The sequence below is a fragment of the Phallusia mammillata genome, chromosome 6 (genome assembly GCF_965637545.1).
Source record: "Phallusia mammillata chromosome 6, kaPhaMamm4.hap1.1, whole genome shotgun sequence".
NCBI lineage: Eukaryota > Metazoa > Chordata > Ascidiacea > Phlebobranchia > Ascidiidae > Phallusia > Phallusia mammillata.
Window position 1 is genome coordinate 24,154,531 of NC_137257.1, and position 17,623 is coordinate 24,172,153.

General features: G+C 35.5%; 1 protein-coding gene across 4 annotated transcripts in view; it reads right to left on the reverse strand.

Annotated features, from left to right (window-relative positions):
* LOC145232029 (uncharacterized) overlaps positions 1-17,602 on the reverse strand; it is a 44,678-nt gene extending 27,076 nt beyond the window's left edge. For all 4 annotated transcript variants that reach the window (XM_080096522.1, XM_080096521.1, XM_080096520.1 and 1 more), the window contains exons 1-13: positions 17,406-17,602; positions 14,805-14,968; positions 14,209-14,426; positions 13,412-13,499; positions 12,842-12,912; positions 12,113-12,329; positions 11,289-11,437; positions 10,140-10,319; positions 9,548-9,678; positions 8,067-8,172; positions 7,446-7,571; positions 1,907-2,074; positions 115-321 (exon numbers count right to left, since the gene is read on the reverse strand). In XM_080096522.1, the coding sequence (XP_079952648.1) occupies positions 115-321; positions 1,907-2,074; positions 7,446-7,571; positions 8,067-8,172; positions 9,548-9,678; positions 10,140-10,319; positions 11,289-11,437; positions 12,113-12,329; positions 12,842-12,912; positions 13,412-13,499; positions 14,209-14,426; positions 14,805-14,968; positions 17,406-17,463 (1,883 nt within the window). In that variant the 5' untranslated portion in view covers positions 17,464-17,602. The remainder of the gene's footprint in view (positions 1-114; positions 322-1,906; positions 2,075-7,445; positions 7,572-8,066; positions 8,173-9,547; positions 9,679-10,139; positions 10,320-11,288; positions 11,438-12,112; positions 12,330-12,841; positions 12,913-13,411; positions 13,500-14,208; positions 14,427-14,804; positions 14,969-17,405) is intronic.
* Positions 17,603-17,623: the final 21 nt, after the last annotated feature.

A 17,623-nucleotide genomic window follows, 5' to 3' on the forward strand; every position in this document is an offset into this window, starting at 1 on the left:
AAGTTTGGGAACCACTGTGTTACATTAACATATAAGTTTGCTATATATGCCTACATCTGTTCATACCCTGAAACAACAGACATTTTTAAAACAAAATAATCAACTTTATCGCACCTAGTATAACGAAGTCGATATTGGTCCTCGGAGGCGTGTCGTGATTGGCTGGAATGTGCACGTGACCTGTACTCGACAGGTGGAGCGCCCGAGTTCAAAGGTCGTAGTTGCTCACGTGTTTCGTTCTGCTTGAGTGCGTTATTGTAGTAATTTGGTGGCATAGAAATTGGACGCTTGTTGGCAGAAGGACCTCGACGGCGATACGACCTACAAATAAAAGAGAACGTTTTTTTTTTCTTTAGGCAAATAAATAACTCCCTGTTAAACTATTTAAGTGACAAAATGGAACATAAAACTGTGTGGTGATTGTTTAAAAACACAAAGTTCGGGATGTTTTTTTGGTGTGGAGATTTCTAATCAAAGTTCAACTCGATTAAAAAAGTAAAGGCTCTTGTATGTGAACAGATAATACAGTATTGCAAATGTTACAACAAGCCTGGTTGGCCTTGTTAGTGCTGATCATAAGCAATCATTTGTCTTACAACTTTTCCAATTATTAAGTGCTATAAGCCAATTAGTTTATCTTTAACAGTGCCTAACTGTGAAATTAGCCCTGATTCTCCTCTAATAAGCTTACTACTTTGTATTATATATAAACAGAACAGACTTAATCTACAATCTCTCTTTCGAAGAATGTTTCAGACACTTACCTAACTTTTAACTAAACCCCAACACTTTAAACTGGCGGATAAAAACAAAGTGTCCATTTCAAACCTTAGCAATTGCTGGAATTACGACTGGACCTCGTACATTTCTGACCAATGACCAATAACTAGTGACCCAGTGAAAACGTATGCTTGATTGACGTCAGCGGAAACTGGACCTCACTATTCAGACTTGCTATTCATTTAGCTGCTGCACTGCATAAATAACATCGGAGCTATAAATAAAACACTTTTGCATACGACTTCTCGTTACACTCTACACTTAGATCCATAATTACGATTTTACAACCCACTTACCTTGGTTTAAACTTAAAAGTAAAACAAAAGAGTAATCAGTTTGTGAATATAAGTAAAAATAGTTTCCTTTTTTTTAAAATGCCATCTGTAAGAGTTCATAGTGCAAAATGCTCACTTAGTTTGAAATACTTACAAATTCACTTCCGAAAAACTGTATAAACCTGAACAAAAAATGTACACACTGTCTGCTGCTTGCCGATAAAACAGAAGCTTGTATTATGACGCGGAACAACTGACACCAATAATCGTTACCTTTACTGAAGTGATGACATAACTTTGCCTGCGGGCTGAGACACAACAATTACACTTCAAGTAACGTCGTCTGTCTGTTTCTCCATAAAAAGTAAAGTAATAAATTTGTGCAAACTGCAACTTGTGTCTGCACTACACACTATTCATTACGACCTTGTAAAAGGATTTTATATTTAACTAAGGAATTTGAATTAAATAAAACAATAAATGCCACATATATGTTGAATGCAATGGTAGTAGATGACCATAAAAGAGATTTTACAACATTTTTTAATTTAACCTTTCAGGCTTTCATTGCGGTATTACCAAGTCGTCAAAGCAATGTAGTCTAGGACGTATATAATAAGTTTCTTTTTATTTATAAAAAATACAAATGAAGTTTCTTGTGAACTTTTTGCTTGTGAAATAGTTTAAAGTACTCCTTCCAAACGAAACGTGTCTAACAAACTGCTGTTCCACAGACAAAAAAACTTAAACACGGTCCAAAACCACTATATATAAAATAGCTCGTTAAACTTTTGTCATCATTATTAACATCATCACTACCAATTTACAACACACTAGCCTTTACAGCTTACACGTAAGGAGCTGGATCTTGATTTCCTTTCCTTGAAATGGATGAGGCGGACGACTGTGGAGTCGAGGAAAGAAAAACGTCCTCGGCCGACGAGATTTGCTCCTGAGAAGGTCGGCCGCTAGATGGCGGAAACGAGCACTTATTTACCTGAGTCAGCAATTCGTCAAACCTGAAGAAAAACGTGTGGTGAGTTTTGTTGTTGTAAAACTGCAAGGTTAAATTAGAAAGCGACGCGCGTTTATGACGTCATAGTCTGAAGCTTCGATTTATGACGTCATAGTATTCACCATAAGCGCGACAAACGAAAAATAATAATAAATGTTTTTTAATATAGAAAAACTGTCCAAGTTTTTTCGGACTGGGTCTTATCATATTATGACGCACATAACACTGTCTACCCAACTGAACTCTTTCCTTGTGACCTCATATCCTGTTCAAAAGGTGACGGGGGCAATTACATAACAACCCCTTAAAGGTGGGCGTAGAAATAATCAAATAATTTCACTTTTAGGTCAATAATTTGCCACATTAACGCCATTTTAGTGTGCTCTAACACAACTTTTTTTCAACGACAACAAATTACTCAATAATAAAACATTTTCATGTAAAACCATAAGCCTACGCTTTTAAGTAAGTCTGGTTGTTCAATCGCATAAGGAAATCCTAAAATAAACTATTTTTGGCACGACAACGCCAAAAACACTATCACGGGACGTTTTTACTCGTTTTTTTAGTAAAAAGTAATAAATTCTGAACTAACTAACCAACCATACTCCTTAAATATACTCCTAGATAGGTTACTTGAATATTGGTAATATTTCGGATTTGTAAATAAGTTCAAAAATACACTTGGCTCGCTTACTGTACAACAACACAAGCTACTTGATGATTATAGCACCGCGATTGTACACTGCCTATTAACTTGCATATATCACTTCCCTAACAGGAGGGGTGATAACAACGTCGTATTTACATGCAACTCATGAATCAAGCTTGTGACGGTTGAGAATGAAACACTGTGCGCAGTATAAGGCTTGTAAGGGCTCATATAGAAAACTTAAACTGATGTTGGTGGTCGTGTTTGAAAAAATACGAAATTTAAATTGAATTTTTGTAATCCCCGTATTTAGCACATTACAGATTTTCACATACAACCGTTAATACACCAACTTTAACAATAGGTAAAATCTCTCAGTCGTTTGTTGTTGTTTTGGGGTTCGGTGTTCAAAAAACGAAAAACACCTTATTGGATGCAAAACCCAAAATTTTCCACGAGGATAGATCTCTGCACTTATTTAAAAAAATATTATTGTTTGAACGTGACTTCGAAATTCTTCTATTTTTCCCCGCCAGAACATAAACAACCATTTGGGCACTAGTAAATTTCACAAATACTTCTAACAAGTACGCTAAATTTGCTTTTTGTTTCCATAACCACCAAATTTCAATGAACCCACTGCACTGAAACGAAATTCAAATTTATTTCCGCTAAGTGCCAACGATTGTCCACGAACACAATCCACGTTGTTACGTCATAATCATGCTTTTTACGTCACATTCAAGCAACCCCAGTTTATTACTTAAGACTACTTACAAATCTACACATATGAAACGTAATTGCTGTTACCTTTTGCCAAACAGTCACAACACAAAATACTACGTAGCTTAGAAGTTGGTACCATATAAGAACTAAATACTAATATGTGTAATGTGGGAAATGGACTTTAAACTCAGCGAGTGGTGTTAATTAAAATTGACGGCTTGCAGTAAAGCTAATGAATTGAAGACATTTAACCGTCTTCACTACTGGATTTAGCAGAACAGTATATGTTTAGGTCCTTGATTTGAAACCTAAATTGTGGTTTTCAAACAAGAAATCGTGTTGGCAAATTATGTTACTAATCGTTAAACACCACAACTAAACACGGAAAAGCAAAAAGTTCTTTTTTGCAAATTGTGTGGTCGTCTCAACCATTTTCATGAAAAATACATAGCACTATATTTTACACGACTCAACTGCTCTTAAACTGTGAAGCCAAGCGATGGCTTTTAAAGCCGGTGAAGAAAAATATCCAACACCTCAACAACGGTGTTTACGATTTTTGCACTTGGGTCCTGTTTGGGCATGCAGTATTTCGTGTTTTATTACTGAACCATCGTGCTCAACTAAGTATATCTGTCCGTTATTATACTTTATCCGAAAAAAAAAACAGTTATTAGACACCTAATTCTGTATACCTCTGTTTTGGAGCAACAAAGAAAAACTAACGTCTCAAGATTTGAATCTCAACTTTGTGTCAACTAAAGACAGAACACCAAATTTCCAAACAGTCTCAACCCTAGCTATAAACATCACAAAAACAACATTAAAACACAAAAATATAAAAACCTTAAGTTTAAAGACCATGGCTTTGAATTTCAATAGCTTAACAAACGGTATTGACTGTGCTATCCGTTAAACACTCCAATGACTTTTCCAACAGTCTAACGACAAGCCGGTTCCGCTAAGTTGCTCTAAATATACTTTTCTCGTGCCAGCAGTCAAGCCCTGTACCAAGACTATATTGTAAAGCGTGAAGACAGCGCAGTTCGGTAACTGTAAACAGCCATTGCTTTTCTATGGGTCACGACACACACACAAAGAGCTGTACATGGAGCAACAGGTCGGACTGTAAGCGCTGGTAGCTGATGATTTCATAGCACACATAACACCATGGCTCTAAAACATTCGATAGGCGCTTCGCTATACTGCTACTGAATCTAGGAAACGTTCAGAGCTGAATGCTTCCGGAATGCGCTTACTCAATTGCTTATCTATCGCTGAATATCTGTGACGTTTATGCACAGGCTTTGTGGACCTGGTGCTGAAAGACAACGTGTGTATATTACTGTAGGTATATGCATTCAAGGTTTGATAACTTTTGAAGCCGTCTGCTACATCAAATATATGAATCTTTTAATGCAACATTTCAAAAACGTCGACAAACCTAGTGCTGATAAGACAATGTGTGTGTATTACTATATCAGCGGACTTATGGCTTGTTAACTTTGTAAGCAAAGGCCGTCTACAGGCTAAAGTATATGGTTCGTTTCCTTCAACACTTCAACAACTACTGCAAGCAATTTGAGACCCAACATATCTTAGTACGCGTGTTACACGAACCAAAGAGTGGGGTAAAAGCATTCTCAGGTCTAATAAACATCTTTCATTTGCCCAATCTTCTACATATGACTTACAGTTCCACAGAATATGCCAATATGCAGGTATAGCTAACATTGTTTGAAACAGAAACACTGGCCCGAATTCATAAAAAATCATTTTAATCTCATTGGCGAACACAATGAGCGCATTCAAAAATCATCTAGGAAAAATAATTAAACCTCCATTCTAAAAGTGTTAAACAATCCAACCATTGTGCATTAACAGTAACTTTCCACAATGACTGAATATCCTGAAAATGAGATCCTACAAATAATCTGCATTATCGAAGGTTCAGCAAAGGTTGGCTCACATTGAATAAACCGACGGCGGGAAATTGGCAAATCCCACGCACAATGATTGTGACGTCACAATCTAACGGACGCATGTGACCGTCTGATGGTTCCAGTGTGTATTATTACTCAATCTAAAGCAGGGTTCTTCAACCGGGGTTCCGCGGAACCGCTGTTTTCCTTACAATACTCACAGGGGTTCTGTGAACTTTCAGGGTTTCCCTAGGTTTGTGGTAGTAATTCAAGCATGAATGGGTCATAATATCATTGTTGCGAACAGCAACCTGTGTGATCTAGTTAACTTTGGTTACACCATTGATCAATTGTGACATAATAAACCCAGCCTTGCTACACTCTGGCTTAATTGCGAGACAATTAAATGTAAACACGATTAATCCAAGTAACATGTTGTTTTGCACAATGTGGGCAGAAATATACAAGCGTAATGAGCGTGCATTTTGATCAGAACAAGTTGAAAAAAACTGTGCGCAAATTTTAACTTGCACATTTTGGCACTTACACATTTTCGAAAAATGTGCGCACATTTAGGCTGCAACCCTAAATATAATTAAAAGGCTTGTGTCTGACTTCATAGAGCTCGTTTAAAAAACCGTTTTAAGTGAACAACGAGTTCTACATTACTGCACGAAACTCGATTATTAGACCGTTTATGCTCACAATAACTTCTGTCTGACTGCATCAAACTTATGTATTATTTTGATTTGTGCGCACTACCGTATGAAATTAAAATGGTTTATGCTTGGCTGCACAAAGCTCGTTCAAAAACCCGTTTTAGCGCGCAAAATCGTACATACAACCAGTGCTTATGAATTGATCAAACTTCAGTACCGCCTTGTTGTTTACACTAATCGCTTGCGACACGACGTTGAGAGCTCATACAGTATTGACAACAACAGATAAAACTCAGCTTAGTCGTCAACCACAACAATACTAAGTTTAAACCGGTTTGATCGTACAACCGAATTACAAATGAACGAAAATGTTGCAAAGTCTTTTTCAAACCCTTTTGGGTTTTATATAAACGTATTTATGTTGACGATGTGTTGTTTATTAAGTCTATATATTTAACAAATTTGTCATTCAAAGGTCAGCAAAAAATACAATTTATTGAAAACACAACTAGTATTTTGTTTAGCATTGTACCAGTTGAATGACAAGTCTAAATAAACAATATTTTTTGTCATAGCCTGGCGTTTAAACTTTATATGATTGGCTGAGCATCAAAAATGTACTGAAATCTCAAGAAACAAAAAGTTTTTGCACAAATTCAATCAACAATTTTACACAGTGGTTGATTTTCCCCGTTTTCCAAATTTCAATCAAAAACTCAAACCCATTAGCATTTAACAGTATGCAAAGTTCTTTAAAGTCAAGTTGCAATCTGGCCAAAGTTTCGCCTAATATCGAGCGCTTCTTAATGTGTGAGCGATTCGCGCCGTTTACTGCTGACTTAACGAAGAGGGGGAAATGCGAAACAGATGGTTGATGACATTAAAAGCCCCAAACGAGATTGAAAATGCTGAATTTTAATTCGTTTTACTCCACTTGGGGATTTCTAACTGTGAAATGGATCATAAGCCTTTTAACGAACTTTTTTGTGTCAAATTTAGGCAACTAAGGAACTTTGTATTGGAAAGTTTCACAACATGTACATGGGTTTGGAAATCATGATTTTTTTGACCGAAACTTTCATTACTTATCTTCTTGGGTCTTGAAAGTTTATTAACATATCTGAATTTTCCAGGTAAATTTTTCGCGCACCTTTCTAGGACCAAACAATTTCAAACATATTGTTCTTGTGTGTGAATTGAACCCATGACTACAAAACCAGAATTTTGAGTCCAAATGCGGATCGCTTAAACTTTAAATGGAGGGGTAAAATTATAACATTCTAAAGTCACGGTGGTCAATTGGGATAAAATCCCCCTAATAAATCGAATTTTCAAGAAAACACACCAATGTCTTCAAAAATGTTCCTTCTAACAGCGAGTTATGAAGTTTACAATGCTTGCTTTTTAAACGCTTACCAGACTTGGTCAACTGTTGAATCACCGATGACCGTATGGCGCCTCTGGTGGTCGTTATCTAGCATCGAGTTTGGTGATTCGGCGCGATGCGTGGCTTTCGGAGGTGCCAGCTTATTACGGTCTGGCCTAAAAGTAAAGCAAAATATTTTAAATACGCTTTGGCACCACAACTTGCGCTTTAGGAACTTAGAAGATGATAAAAATAGGGGAAAATTGGTCTAAACCCTTGCCTCTTATGTTTTCCTGAGCAAGAAACATAAGCGGCATTACTCTAAACCCAAAACCATAAGATCTGATGGGCTAAATTAAATCTTATTCACCGACCCAAAGTCAAAAAATCAAATAAAAACGGCCCAATGAACTTTTTTGTGCGCAAAACTCATTCAGGCATTGCCCACACAGGGCTTGTATATGTTTACTATGAATTTATTGGCAATGAATTATAGGTAGTTTTGCGCAAGCATCAAAGCTAATATGTTTGAATAAATCAATATAAAGGAACAACAACCCTTCAGTTATTTTTAAAACATCGTAATGTTTCTTTGCAAATATATTAGCTTGACACTTTCTGATGTATATGAAGTATTAAAGTATTAACTGTAAAATATATCACAATCATACTTTGGCTGGTAAGGTTCTTCAGGTGGTGGGGGAATACTGAACATATTAATTGGACTCGTCGGCTCTTCATGAAGTGATGATGAGATCAAAGCAGGTTCTCCACCTCCTGTAACAACACATACACATTATGTTACTCTCAACAAACTGTGTCGTTGGATGGCTATATCGGACAATACGACCTATGTCTTGTCAACACATGCACTGATGAGGTCTTATAGGTCGAAACTGTGTGCACTGCCTTCAGCTTACTTATTATTTATTAGCTTGATGCTTCGAAATATACATCCACCTGTCAAAGTAGTTCTGAAAATTAAAAAATGACCCATACTATATGTAATAGTTGCTGACAATGTAGCGATGCTGTACCACCCCATACACCATCATTTGCGTTTTCTAAAAATTAAGGACGTTGCCAAACGGTTGCACGCGTTTCATTCTGGTGGCAAACATTAGCTCGCACAAACCAATACATTATGTATGATGGACAAACAGAACGAAAGGGTGCCTTGAGCTACTGTGTATTAAAATACACGACTTCCCCACTTATCCAGCATTATGATGATTGATGTATAAAGTATAATTGCATACACTTTTTAAGAGGTTGACAAGGCAATGTCTGCTTCGAACCGTACGAGTTAAATAATGCTTGTCGCACAAACAGTTAACTACATCTTCTTTGGGGGTTTATTACATCAAAAACGGGGACATAATTTTGTGCTCTATTACGACATTTTACACAATCCATAACTTTTGCTGGTCCGACAAGGCATTTAATTTACGAGCGACAAAACACGTTATTTTAGCCACTGTAACTATCATCTTTTAGTTGCGTCAAAGTAACTTAATCTTGCGATTAGGTAATATTACTGTTTACATTTTGCACTGACCAAACCGTTTGTTACACTATTTCGACGAAATAATTTATTTACGAAGCTTCTGCCCAACAACGTAATCATAATCTTTGACGTGACTTTGTTCTAACCGGGGGCACGGGTCACTGACTTACAATAAACTGTTATAAACCAGGATCGATTGGGAAAGAAAAAAGTTTTTTTTTTTGCCCTTTCCCTTTCTTAAAACAAACCGCTATGGTGCAGTAGACCCCATGTTTGGGCCATGGTTTACACAATGCGCGCCTGACCCATACACAGACATAAAAACCTAATCGGGATTCGTCCCCGGGAGTGTCCTGGGTTTGAATCCCGTAAAAAGCGAAAAAATATGGTGGTGGTTAAATAAACAAAAAATGGGTAAATAAACGGTTTGCGTAGGCTTTAAATCAAAGCATGGTATTAAAAATTGCTTCCCCTAACGGTCTGTGTTGTTTCCAATTCCAAATACGCCCCAAGGGAAATCTTTAAGCGATAATGTTACAAGTGTGTGTGACGACATAATGGCGAAACGCACATAAGGTGATGAATTTCAGGCTCAAAATAAATTCGCTTTTCAAGAGCAGTTTAGGATTTAAAACTTGTACTTACTTATCAGACTCGACTGTCTGGATCTATCAGGGGGAGTAGAACGAGTAGGTCCAGTCGAGTTCGATGACGTAGAATATCTTGCGTTTGACGAGTTGTAGGACTCGATCGAGTTGATGGATTTGTTGTAATTTCTAAACATGAAAAGAGTTGAATGCACCATGACAAGTAAATCCTACCAAACACGAGTTTAAATAGAGATGCACCGAATCGGCTAATTTTCGGTTCGGTCGTAAGCTACGCGTTTGACATAAAACAGTTTTTTTTACCAGGCAAACACTGGTGCTACACAAGAGGCTAGTTGTGTTTCAATATCATTTTAGTTTTGTGAGGTTTAAGGTTGTCATCTCTAGTTCAAATCAATAATTCTTAAACTGACAACGCTAAGTTCAATTTCGATTTATGTAACCGAAAGTGTCATTACACTCATTACACAAAAGTGCAGAAGCAATATTTTTTTGGCAAAGCTTCAAAGTTTCCTGCAACAAATAGTTTGTTAATGTGACACCCACTAATGCGGTCATGGTCCGGTTGTCACAGAGGGAAATCCCCATGGAGAAAGAAAATTATAAACAAACAAAGAATTGAAAACTACCTTCGATCGTATTCGCTGACGTAAGCTCCTCTGTCCAATGACGTTCCGTGTTGGTCATGTGACCACGACCCAGGGGGATTTCCCTGGGTGACATCGGGATAATGGATGGGAAGGGGTGTGGGTGATCCTGGAGGAAGATTAATCCTCTTCACAGGAGCAGAAGTCCTCATCTGCCGGGTTCTGAAAGAATAAAATTATTTTTTATGAGGCCTGTGGGTGAACCGCTGGGTCATTCAAGGTCAAAACTTGGAGGGATCAATTTTGGGTAACTAACTAACATGTGTGTAAATTTGAATATATTTAAAGCACTCTTTCTTCACCGAATGCTTGGAACAAACCAGTAGTGGACAGAAAAAGGAAAATAATTACAGAAAAGGACAATTTTATGAAAGGAAACTCATATAAATGTAAATTGTTTGGTATATTTTGCATCAAAAAAATGGGGTGTACCAGAGTAAAAGGTAACCTCTTTTTATCACATTTGTTTTAGCATCTCAAGTTTGGTATCGAGTCAACTAAACCTGGTTTAGACAGACAAGATTAAGGTGGTTAAGCAATTAGCGTGAATTATTAAACAGGATGTAGACAAAGTTAGGAGATGTTGTGACAAGGGTTAAGTAAAATACTGACATGTTACACAAAAAAGACCCCTTACCAAAAACAGTTTTATTTAAAGAGAAAAAATCTTGTAATTCAAGAAGCTAGGATGGATGCTCATAACTTTTCACAAAAAAACATTCTACAATTGTTATTGTCAAATTTGCAGTTGCTTTTGATTCCTAGTAAGCTTTTTTATTAATTTACTGCAAAGAATTTATTCTGCAAAATTACAAAAGCTTTAGAAAGTGTGACACAACTGTAACATACCCAGTTTGCCTTTTTTAGTCTAAATTAACTATTTGAGCTATCATATAACGCCACTTAATTTAAAGCATAGTCTGAAATTAATTTAGATGTTCACTAATTTGCTTATTGCTTTTTGTGTAAGAACATCTTTTTTGTCAAATGAAAATTATACCATGTCTATAAAGAAGATCTAGTCTCACTCCACCAAATGATTGTAATAAAACACAAGCCACAACTTACAAAATCAGTTGCACAAGTTAATATGTATTATTGCAATATTTTCGGCCAATATTTCATTTATACCTATCATTGACATCTTGTCGTTGCATAAGAGTGAGGAGATTTGAAGTAGAGGAGGAGAACATGTTTTGTGGTCGTTTCTTGATCAAAAGCATGACTTTGTTTGGGACCTCTTTCAATGCAGACACCAACGATCCCAAAGACCAACCAATCTATGACAACAAAATCAATAAAAATCTGGATCCTAATGAAGCTTTCAAAAGAAAGTGTTTTTAAAAATAAAACCCTTGACATAAATCCTGTATAATCCTGTGTTAAAGGATTTCAAGAGACCACCGGAAAAATTTTATGAGATCAGCGAACCAGTTAGCATTACTGGTTACTGTCAATGGACTGTTTGTAACAGAACCGGCTGAAAAATATGACTTTTGTGATAGAGCCGATTGACAAACAATTTGAATCCCACCACTGCCTACCACCCGTCAAAAAACAATTGTGTTAAGTTAATATTATTTTGTGTTACATAAAGAGTAAACATCAAAAATTCCAAACAATAAAATCAAATCTTTTTAGTCTTTCATTTTGGCACAACCTAAATTTACAAACTGAACAGGTTATAACTTTGCTTAGTTTCTGGTGGAATTTAATATGAAAAATGCATGGTTTGCATGAACAGCGTGTATCTGTATGAGCATTTACATTTTTACTAATATAAACATCTCAACTGAAAAGTCAATTGGTAGTCAACGTACCATAAGAGTTTGTTATTCCAAACATGACCACAATCAAAACACACAAAAAGTGTGACACTAATTTGAGTCCAGTACACATGAAAGTCTACATTAGGCGAAGAACAAATGTCAATCAAAACCTTGATAGTAGCTTACCACAGCTTTGCCATTCACAGCCACTACTTCATCACCAGCCGTGATCCGTTTTGCTTTTGATGCAACAGAACCTTGTCGAGTGCCAGTTATGACATGGTGACCTTCAAATGTGACCTTGATAAACAGACCAAGGCCTTCTTGAGGGTCAATGTCCTTCAATGTGACAAGTTCAAGAGTGACCGGTTGGATGGTCAGTGCATCATTGGATTGCACAAGGCTACAAAAAGTTTGAAATTAAATTGGTTGATTAATTCAAATTGAACAGTCATAAATATAACATGAAAGTGACTTAATAAACACAATACAATTTTTTGATTAAAAGTAATTGAATTTGGCACGAAAATTTATTGGAGCAAGCAACACAAAAATGCTACATTTTGAAAGACATCAAATTTTGTTTCTCCAATTTAAAACACTTAAAAATCTGAAACATCAATTTGTGTTGTGTAAACCAAGACCATTAACAAATAAAAAGACCATCCTACATTCAAAAGACATCAAATTTACTTCTCCTCAATAATACATAGGTAAAATAACAAGACTTGAAAAATACTGCCTAAAAGAGGACTTAACCATTGTTATTTAAACCAATGCCATTAATGAACAGAAGGACCATTATGCTGTCACAGAAATGCCAAAAAGATCTCACATGGAAAGTCATTTAGTTGTTTTTGGTTAATTATTAATGAGATGTTTTGTGTCTAAGTTCAAGCGTAGTTCAGGACTCACCTATCAGCCGAATTCTCAATCTCTTGGCAAATTCCTAAGGTGGCGTCTTCAATCACACAAGCAAACACACTCTGACACACAAAAAGGGAAGTTACTTAAAAGGAAATTTAATTCATATTGAGGAAGTTGTTGAAAGGTATTGGTGGTTGAAAGACCTTTGAACAGGAAAAATGCCACACTGTAATTGGTCTGGCTTTACTTAAGAGCGTATAGACAAAAAGTTTCAGTTAGTTTTTTTCTTATATCAGTGTTTCAATTTTGCTTTTTTCCACAGATGCAATGATACAATAAGAATAATGCCCAATAAAATCAAAAAGTGAGAAATAAATCTAAAAATTCAGGCTAAATTATAAGATGCAATTAAACTGGTTTTAGAGATTATGATATATATACCATGTTGAGAAGTATTTCACAACAGGTCTTTACAACACAAAATACAGCAATTTATATCAACCATTAATAAATAAAAAAAACAGCAAACCAGTGTATATATGACTAAAATGAATTGTAACATTATGCTATTGATTAGCAAATTCAAAAACAATGGAACAAAAAAATGAAAAATAAAACCTGTTGGACAGTAGTGCTCAACTCGTAGCAAAGTTTGACCATTGTGTGTCTCAAATCTTTGAATTCATTCTTTGTATTGAAAGGGGCTCTAAAAATAAACACAGGAACGCAATGAAAACAGTTGCTCATGGATTAACATGCATAGCTGCCTTGAATGCTAGAATAGTTGGGAGAAAAATGCTAAAAAAATTTCATTTGCGAAAATTTGAGTAAAAACAAAATAAGCTTGCTTTGATCTAATCATAGCATGCAACAACGACATTTATGGAGAATAATATTAACATATTTTGCATTTGTTTGCTTAACACTTATATATTCTGCCATTCGACTCCAAAAATTGTGCATCGAAAATATTGTTAATGAATAAAACAGTTTTCACATAACAAAGAAGCTAATGCTCTAGTGAACAGGTTAATCTTTTGTCAAGTTTACGACCAATAAATCAAATTTTATGTTTGCACAGTGGGAAAGTTGTGCAATTTAAACATTACTTTTAGACCACAACCTTTATTACTGTACTTTGAGCAAAGAGAACTCAAGAAAAAGCAGACATTCAAGATTGTTTAAAGAAAGTAACTTAAAAAAAAATGGTACATAACAGTACAAAAACAGTACACCAGTGCCACAGACTTGAGAAATATACAAACAGCCAATAACAGAAATAAAAATTTGATGTGTGGTAGACCCAAGTAATTTAATGACTTTTTTACTTTTAGGAACAGTATTTAATAGCTTCAAAGGTTTTAAAAAGAAATTTGAAATTAACTAAAAAACTAGCACAGTTGTTGTTGTTTTACCTGTCCAACCACAAAACTAATTGCTTTCCTTCCACTAGTAAGTCAGCTGATAGTTGCAGCAGCTGGTTTGTTGCTCCTCGCTGTAGCGAATTCCCACCATCATACTCATATTCTTCAGCTTCACGCCTCCTAGTGTTAATACTTGACCTTAAACTACGACATCGGCATTTTAGGCACAACGCCCTCGACTGCAAAGTCTCAGACTCAAGACCATAATCCTGTAAATACATAAAAGGTATTTATAATTTTTCAAAGAATTGGTATTGGCAACTGACAAATATTTATGTTTGCAATCGGTATCGTGTATCACAAAGCAGATAATGAAAACCACAGTGTGTGTTTAAGGTAAGTTCAAACAAAACAACAATTTTATCTGTACCAAAAGCGATAAACAAACACTGTTATTGGCATCAGTAAGTCAAAATTTGTTGATTTAATTCAGTGAAATATTTCGCCAAAACAACTTAATTCACAAAAATCTATACTAAATATGGGTGTTAAAATGACCCAAAACAATGACTTTAATTAGTTCAAAAACAAACAAAAAAGTATCCAAACTTTTTTTTTGAATAAGTTCAGAAAAAAATGCTACTCACTAGTTGCTGTAGCAGAGTGACAGAATCTAGAATAAGTTCTTGATGTCCAACCAAGTGAATTTGTAAGCTGTTGAGGTCATCGTTAGTTAATGAAAGAAGCTGTTCACCCAACACATCGGCTTCTTTAAAGTGTATGCAATACCGCTGGATGCTTATGTCCAACCCTTTATATCAAAGAGAAAGTGTATGTCTTTTAATTATTGTTAGTAAATGTTTTGTGCAGGTCAAGATATTTCAATATGCTATCTAAACAGGGTTATAAGGTTTTCAAAAAAATAATAATTTAGAAGTAAGGAGAGGCAAAATGCAACTGAATAAACAACATCCTTTGGGAGGTGAAAATGTATTTTGAGAAAATCTAACATTAAAGGATATTACAATAAAAAATTGTCAAGATGTATGGGAAGTGAATTTACTTTAACACTTTGTGCAGTTGCTGCATTCTTTAGGACCACACTTGATAAATTTTGTAACATGTTTAGCCATGCTGTTGAACATAAAATGAAGGTCTGGTTTAGTGTTTTAAGTAAAATAATGCGGTGTTATATATTAATTTGCCACTTGATAAAACAGTAATGAAACGAAAATTTCTGTTTGCAGACAATCATGTTTTACAATGTTATACCCAAATAAAAAAAATGTTTTGACAAAAACAATTTGCACTGGGTGTCAAAACTTTGTTTCAAACTTGTCCAACATTTAAATTTTAAATTTAATAGTTTTAGTAGCTATTTTACGTGTTTGAAATAAACTACAATGGTGACATTAACATCAAATATGGTAGCCATAGGAACCAAGCCAAATCAACCACATTGAAAAATTACTGTACGTTTCATTTCACTCCAGTCACAGTCCTTATTCTTATCAATGTGGTGAGCCAAAACATGTCCAAAGAGCAATTGGCTGCCAAACGTCGGCGCCCTTTATAAACATTACGTTACCGAAAAAACCTTTTGATTGGCAGGGCGGTGTAACCAACCACATAGCGCAACAGCGTTGTTTATGTAATGTAACGGTTTCCACAGCGTAAAAAAGACTCATGACTATAATGTTTAATTGAACGTACACGCCAAAACTAATGTTCATTTCTGGGTAAAGTAAAACGCTAAACGCGATTGGGCATAGTTGTTTGTTTTTCAAACACAGAACTATAGGAATATACATATATGTGTGTATTTAGCCTACTTCGTTGTTATGAAACGTCTGCCACCTTTACAAGGTCAAATGGTTGGGTGAAATATTGTTTGCACTAACATTTGGAAATAACCAAAAGTATGCGCATGTGAATAACGAAAAACGTGGTTGTGCTAAAGGAGAGAAAGTCTAGAAAAACCTCAAGAACCGTTTAGAACTTCGAGAAAACAGGACTTCAAAGGCAATTTGCAAAGGCTTTAACGTTAGCGATTTGGAGAAAAATGCAGGTAACACGTCTACGAAGGGTTTGGTAATTGTAGGTTTTTGTTCACATGCACAAATCACAAAAACGCGCCGCCATTCACAAAATGCACAAGCCGAGTAAATTATACTTTTTGCCACGTTTCTGAACAATGGACCAAACACCAAAACCTCCCACACGTTGTGCTCGCTGAGGCGTTAACATTCACTGTTACGTCACAAAAGCTGGTATGGCAGATTCAACACGTAACAGATGGCATATTTGACGGGCCAGACATTGGGGCTCTAATACGCTTTCTCCCTCATTCAATCGATCGATTGTGGCATGGTGTTGGGCGTATGCCAAAACGGATAATCCCATTTAGATGGCCATTACCAAAAGTATCAATATTGTTGTTGCAGCTTTAAAGCAATCACACAGTGATTAAAACAGTATGCATAGGCCAAATGGTTTCACTATTTTTTTTTAACTTTTGTCCACGTTATTTTAAATTTTCGTGTTTTTTTATTCTACCACAAGCATAAACATAAAAAAAGGAATTAAATACAACTTTCTGCAGACAATGTGATTCTCAAAGATGCAGGATCTATTAGTAGCTTAGTCTTTTTTGTTTGTTTTTTGAGCATATTATGACCACATTGCTATACACAAGGAAAGTAACAAACACCTTAAACTTAAAATAGATTTCAACCGAACAACTATAAAATTTTGTTTGACTCAAGAACACACAAAAAAGTACTAATATTTTTGGATTGTATTAAATATATAGTTGAATGTAGGACCAATAATTAAAAATGCAGCTGTTTAAAAATAACAAAATTACTTTGTGTCAACCATGATGCATAATTTAGTGCCATGTCATGGAGATGTATGTGCCAATGGTTCATAATATAAAACAGGAAAAGCTGATGTGGCAGGGATGCTATACTTCCAGCCAATACATTAGTGACTTTAAGGAGACAAAAAACACTCAAAATTTCAAATTGAGTTAATTTATCTTGGTGAAAGAACTGCATTGCACTAAATAAATCACCAAGCTGGAACTAGCTGCACAAAGCATTATAAAACAAAATGCTTTGGATAGGTGTATCACAATTAAACACACTCAGATAAACTTAAAAAAAACTTAAACCCAGGCAAACAACTTTTACATTAAACAAATAGCATCATGAATCAGTTTTTGGACAAACAATGAACTATCTCACCTTTTAACCAGTCCAAAACCTGTTTGTTATTCCAGTTTGAAATGTTGATAGCATCCATAAATTTGGTTGGTACAAGACCCTTTGCTTAAACAGTTGATCTTAAATTTCCATGATGTTAATTTTTAACAGTACATTGAAGAAATCGTTTCATTTGCCTCATAGTGTTTCACTACATATCAGTCTAAATGTAGAATACAAAACACTTACAGTTTTGTTTA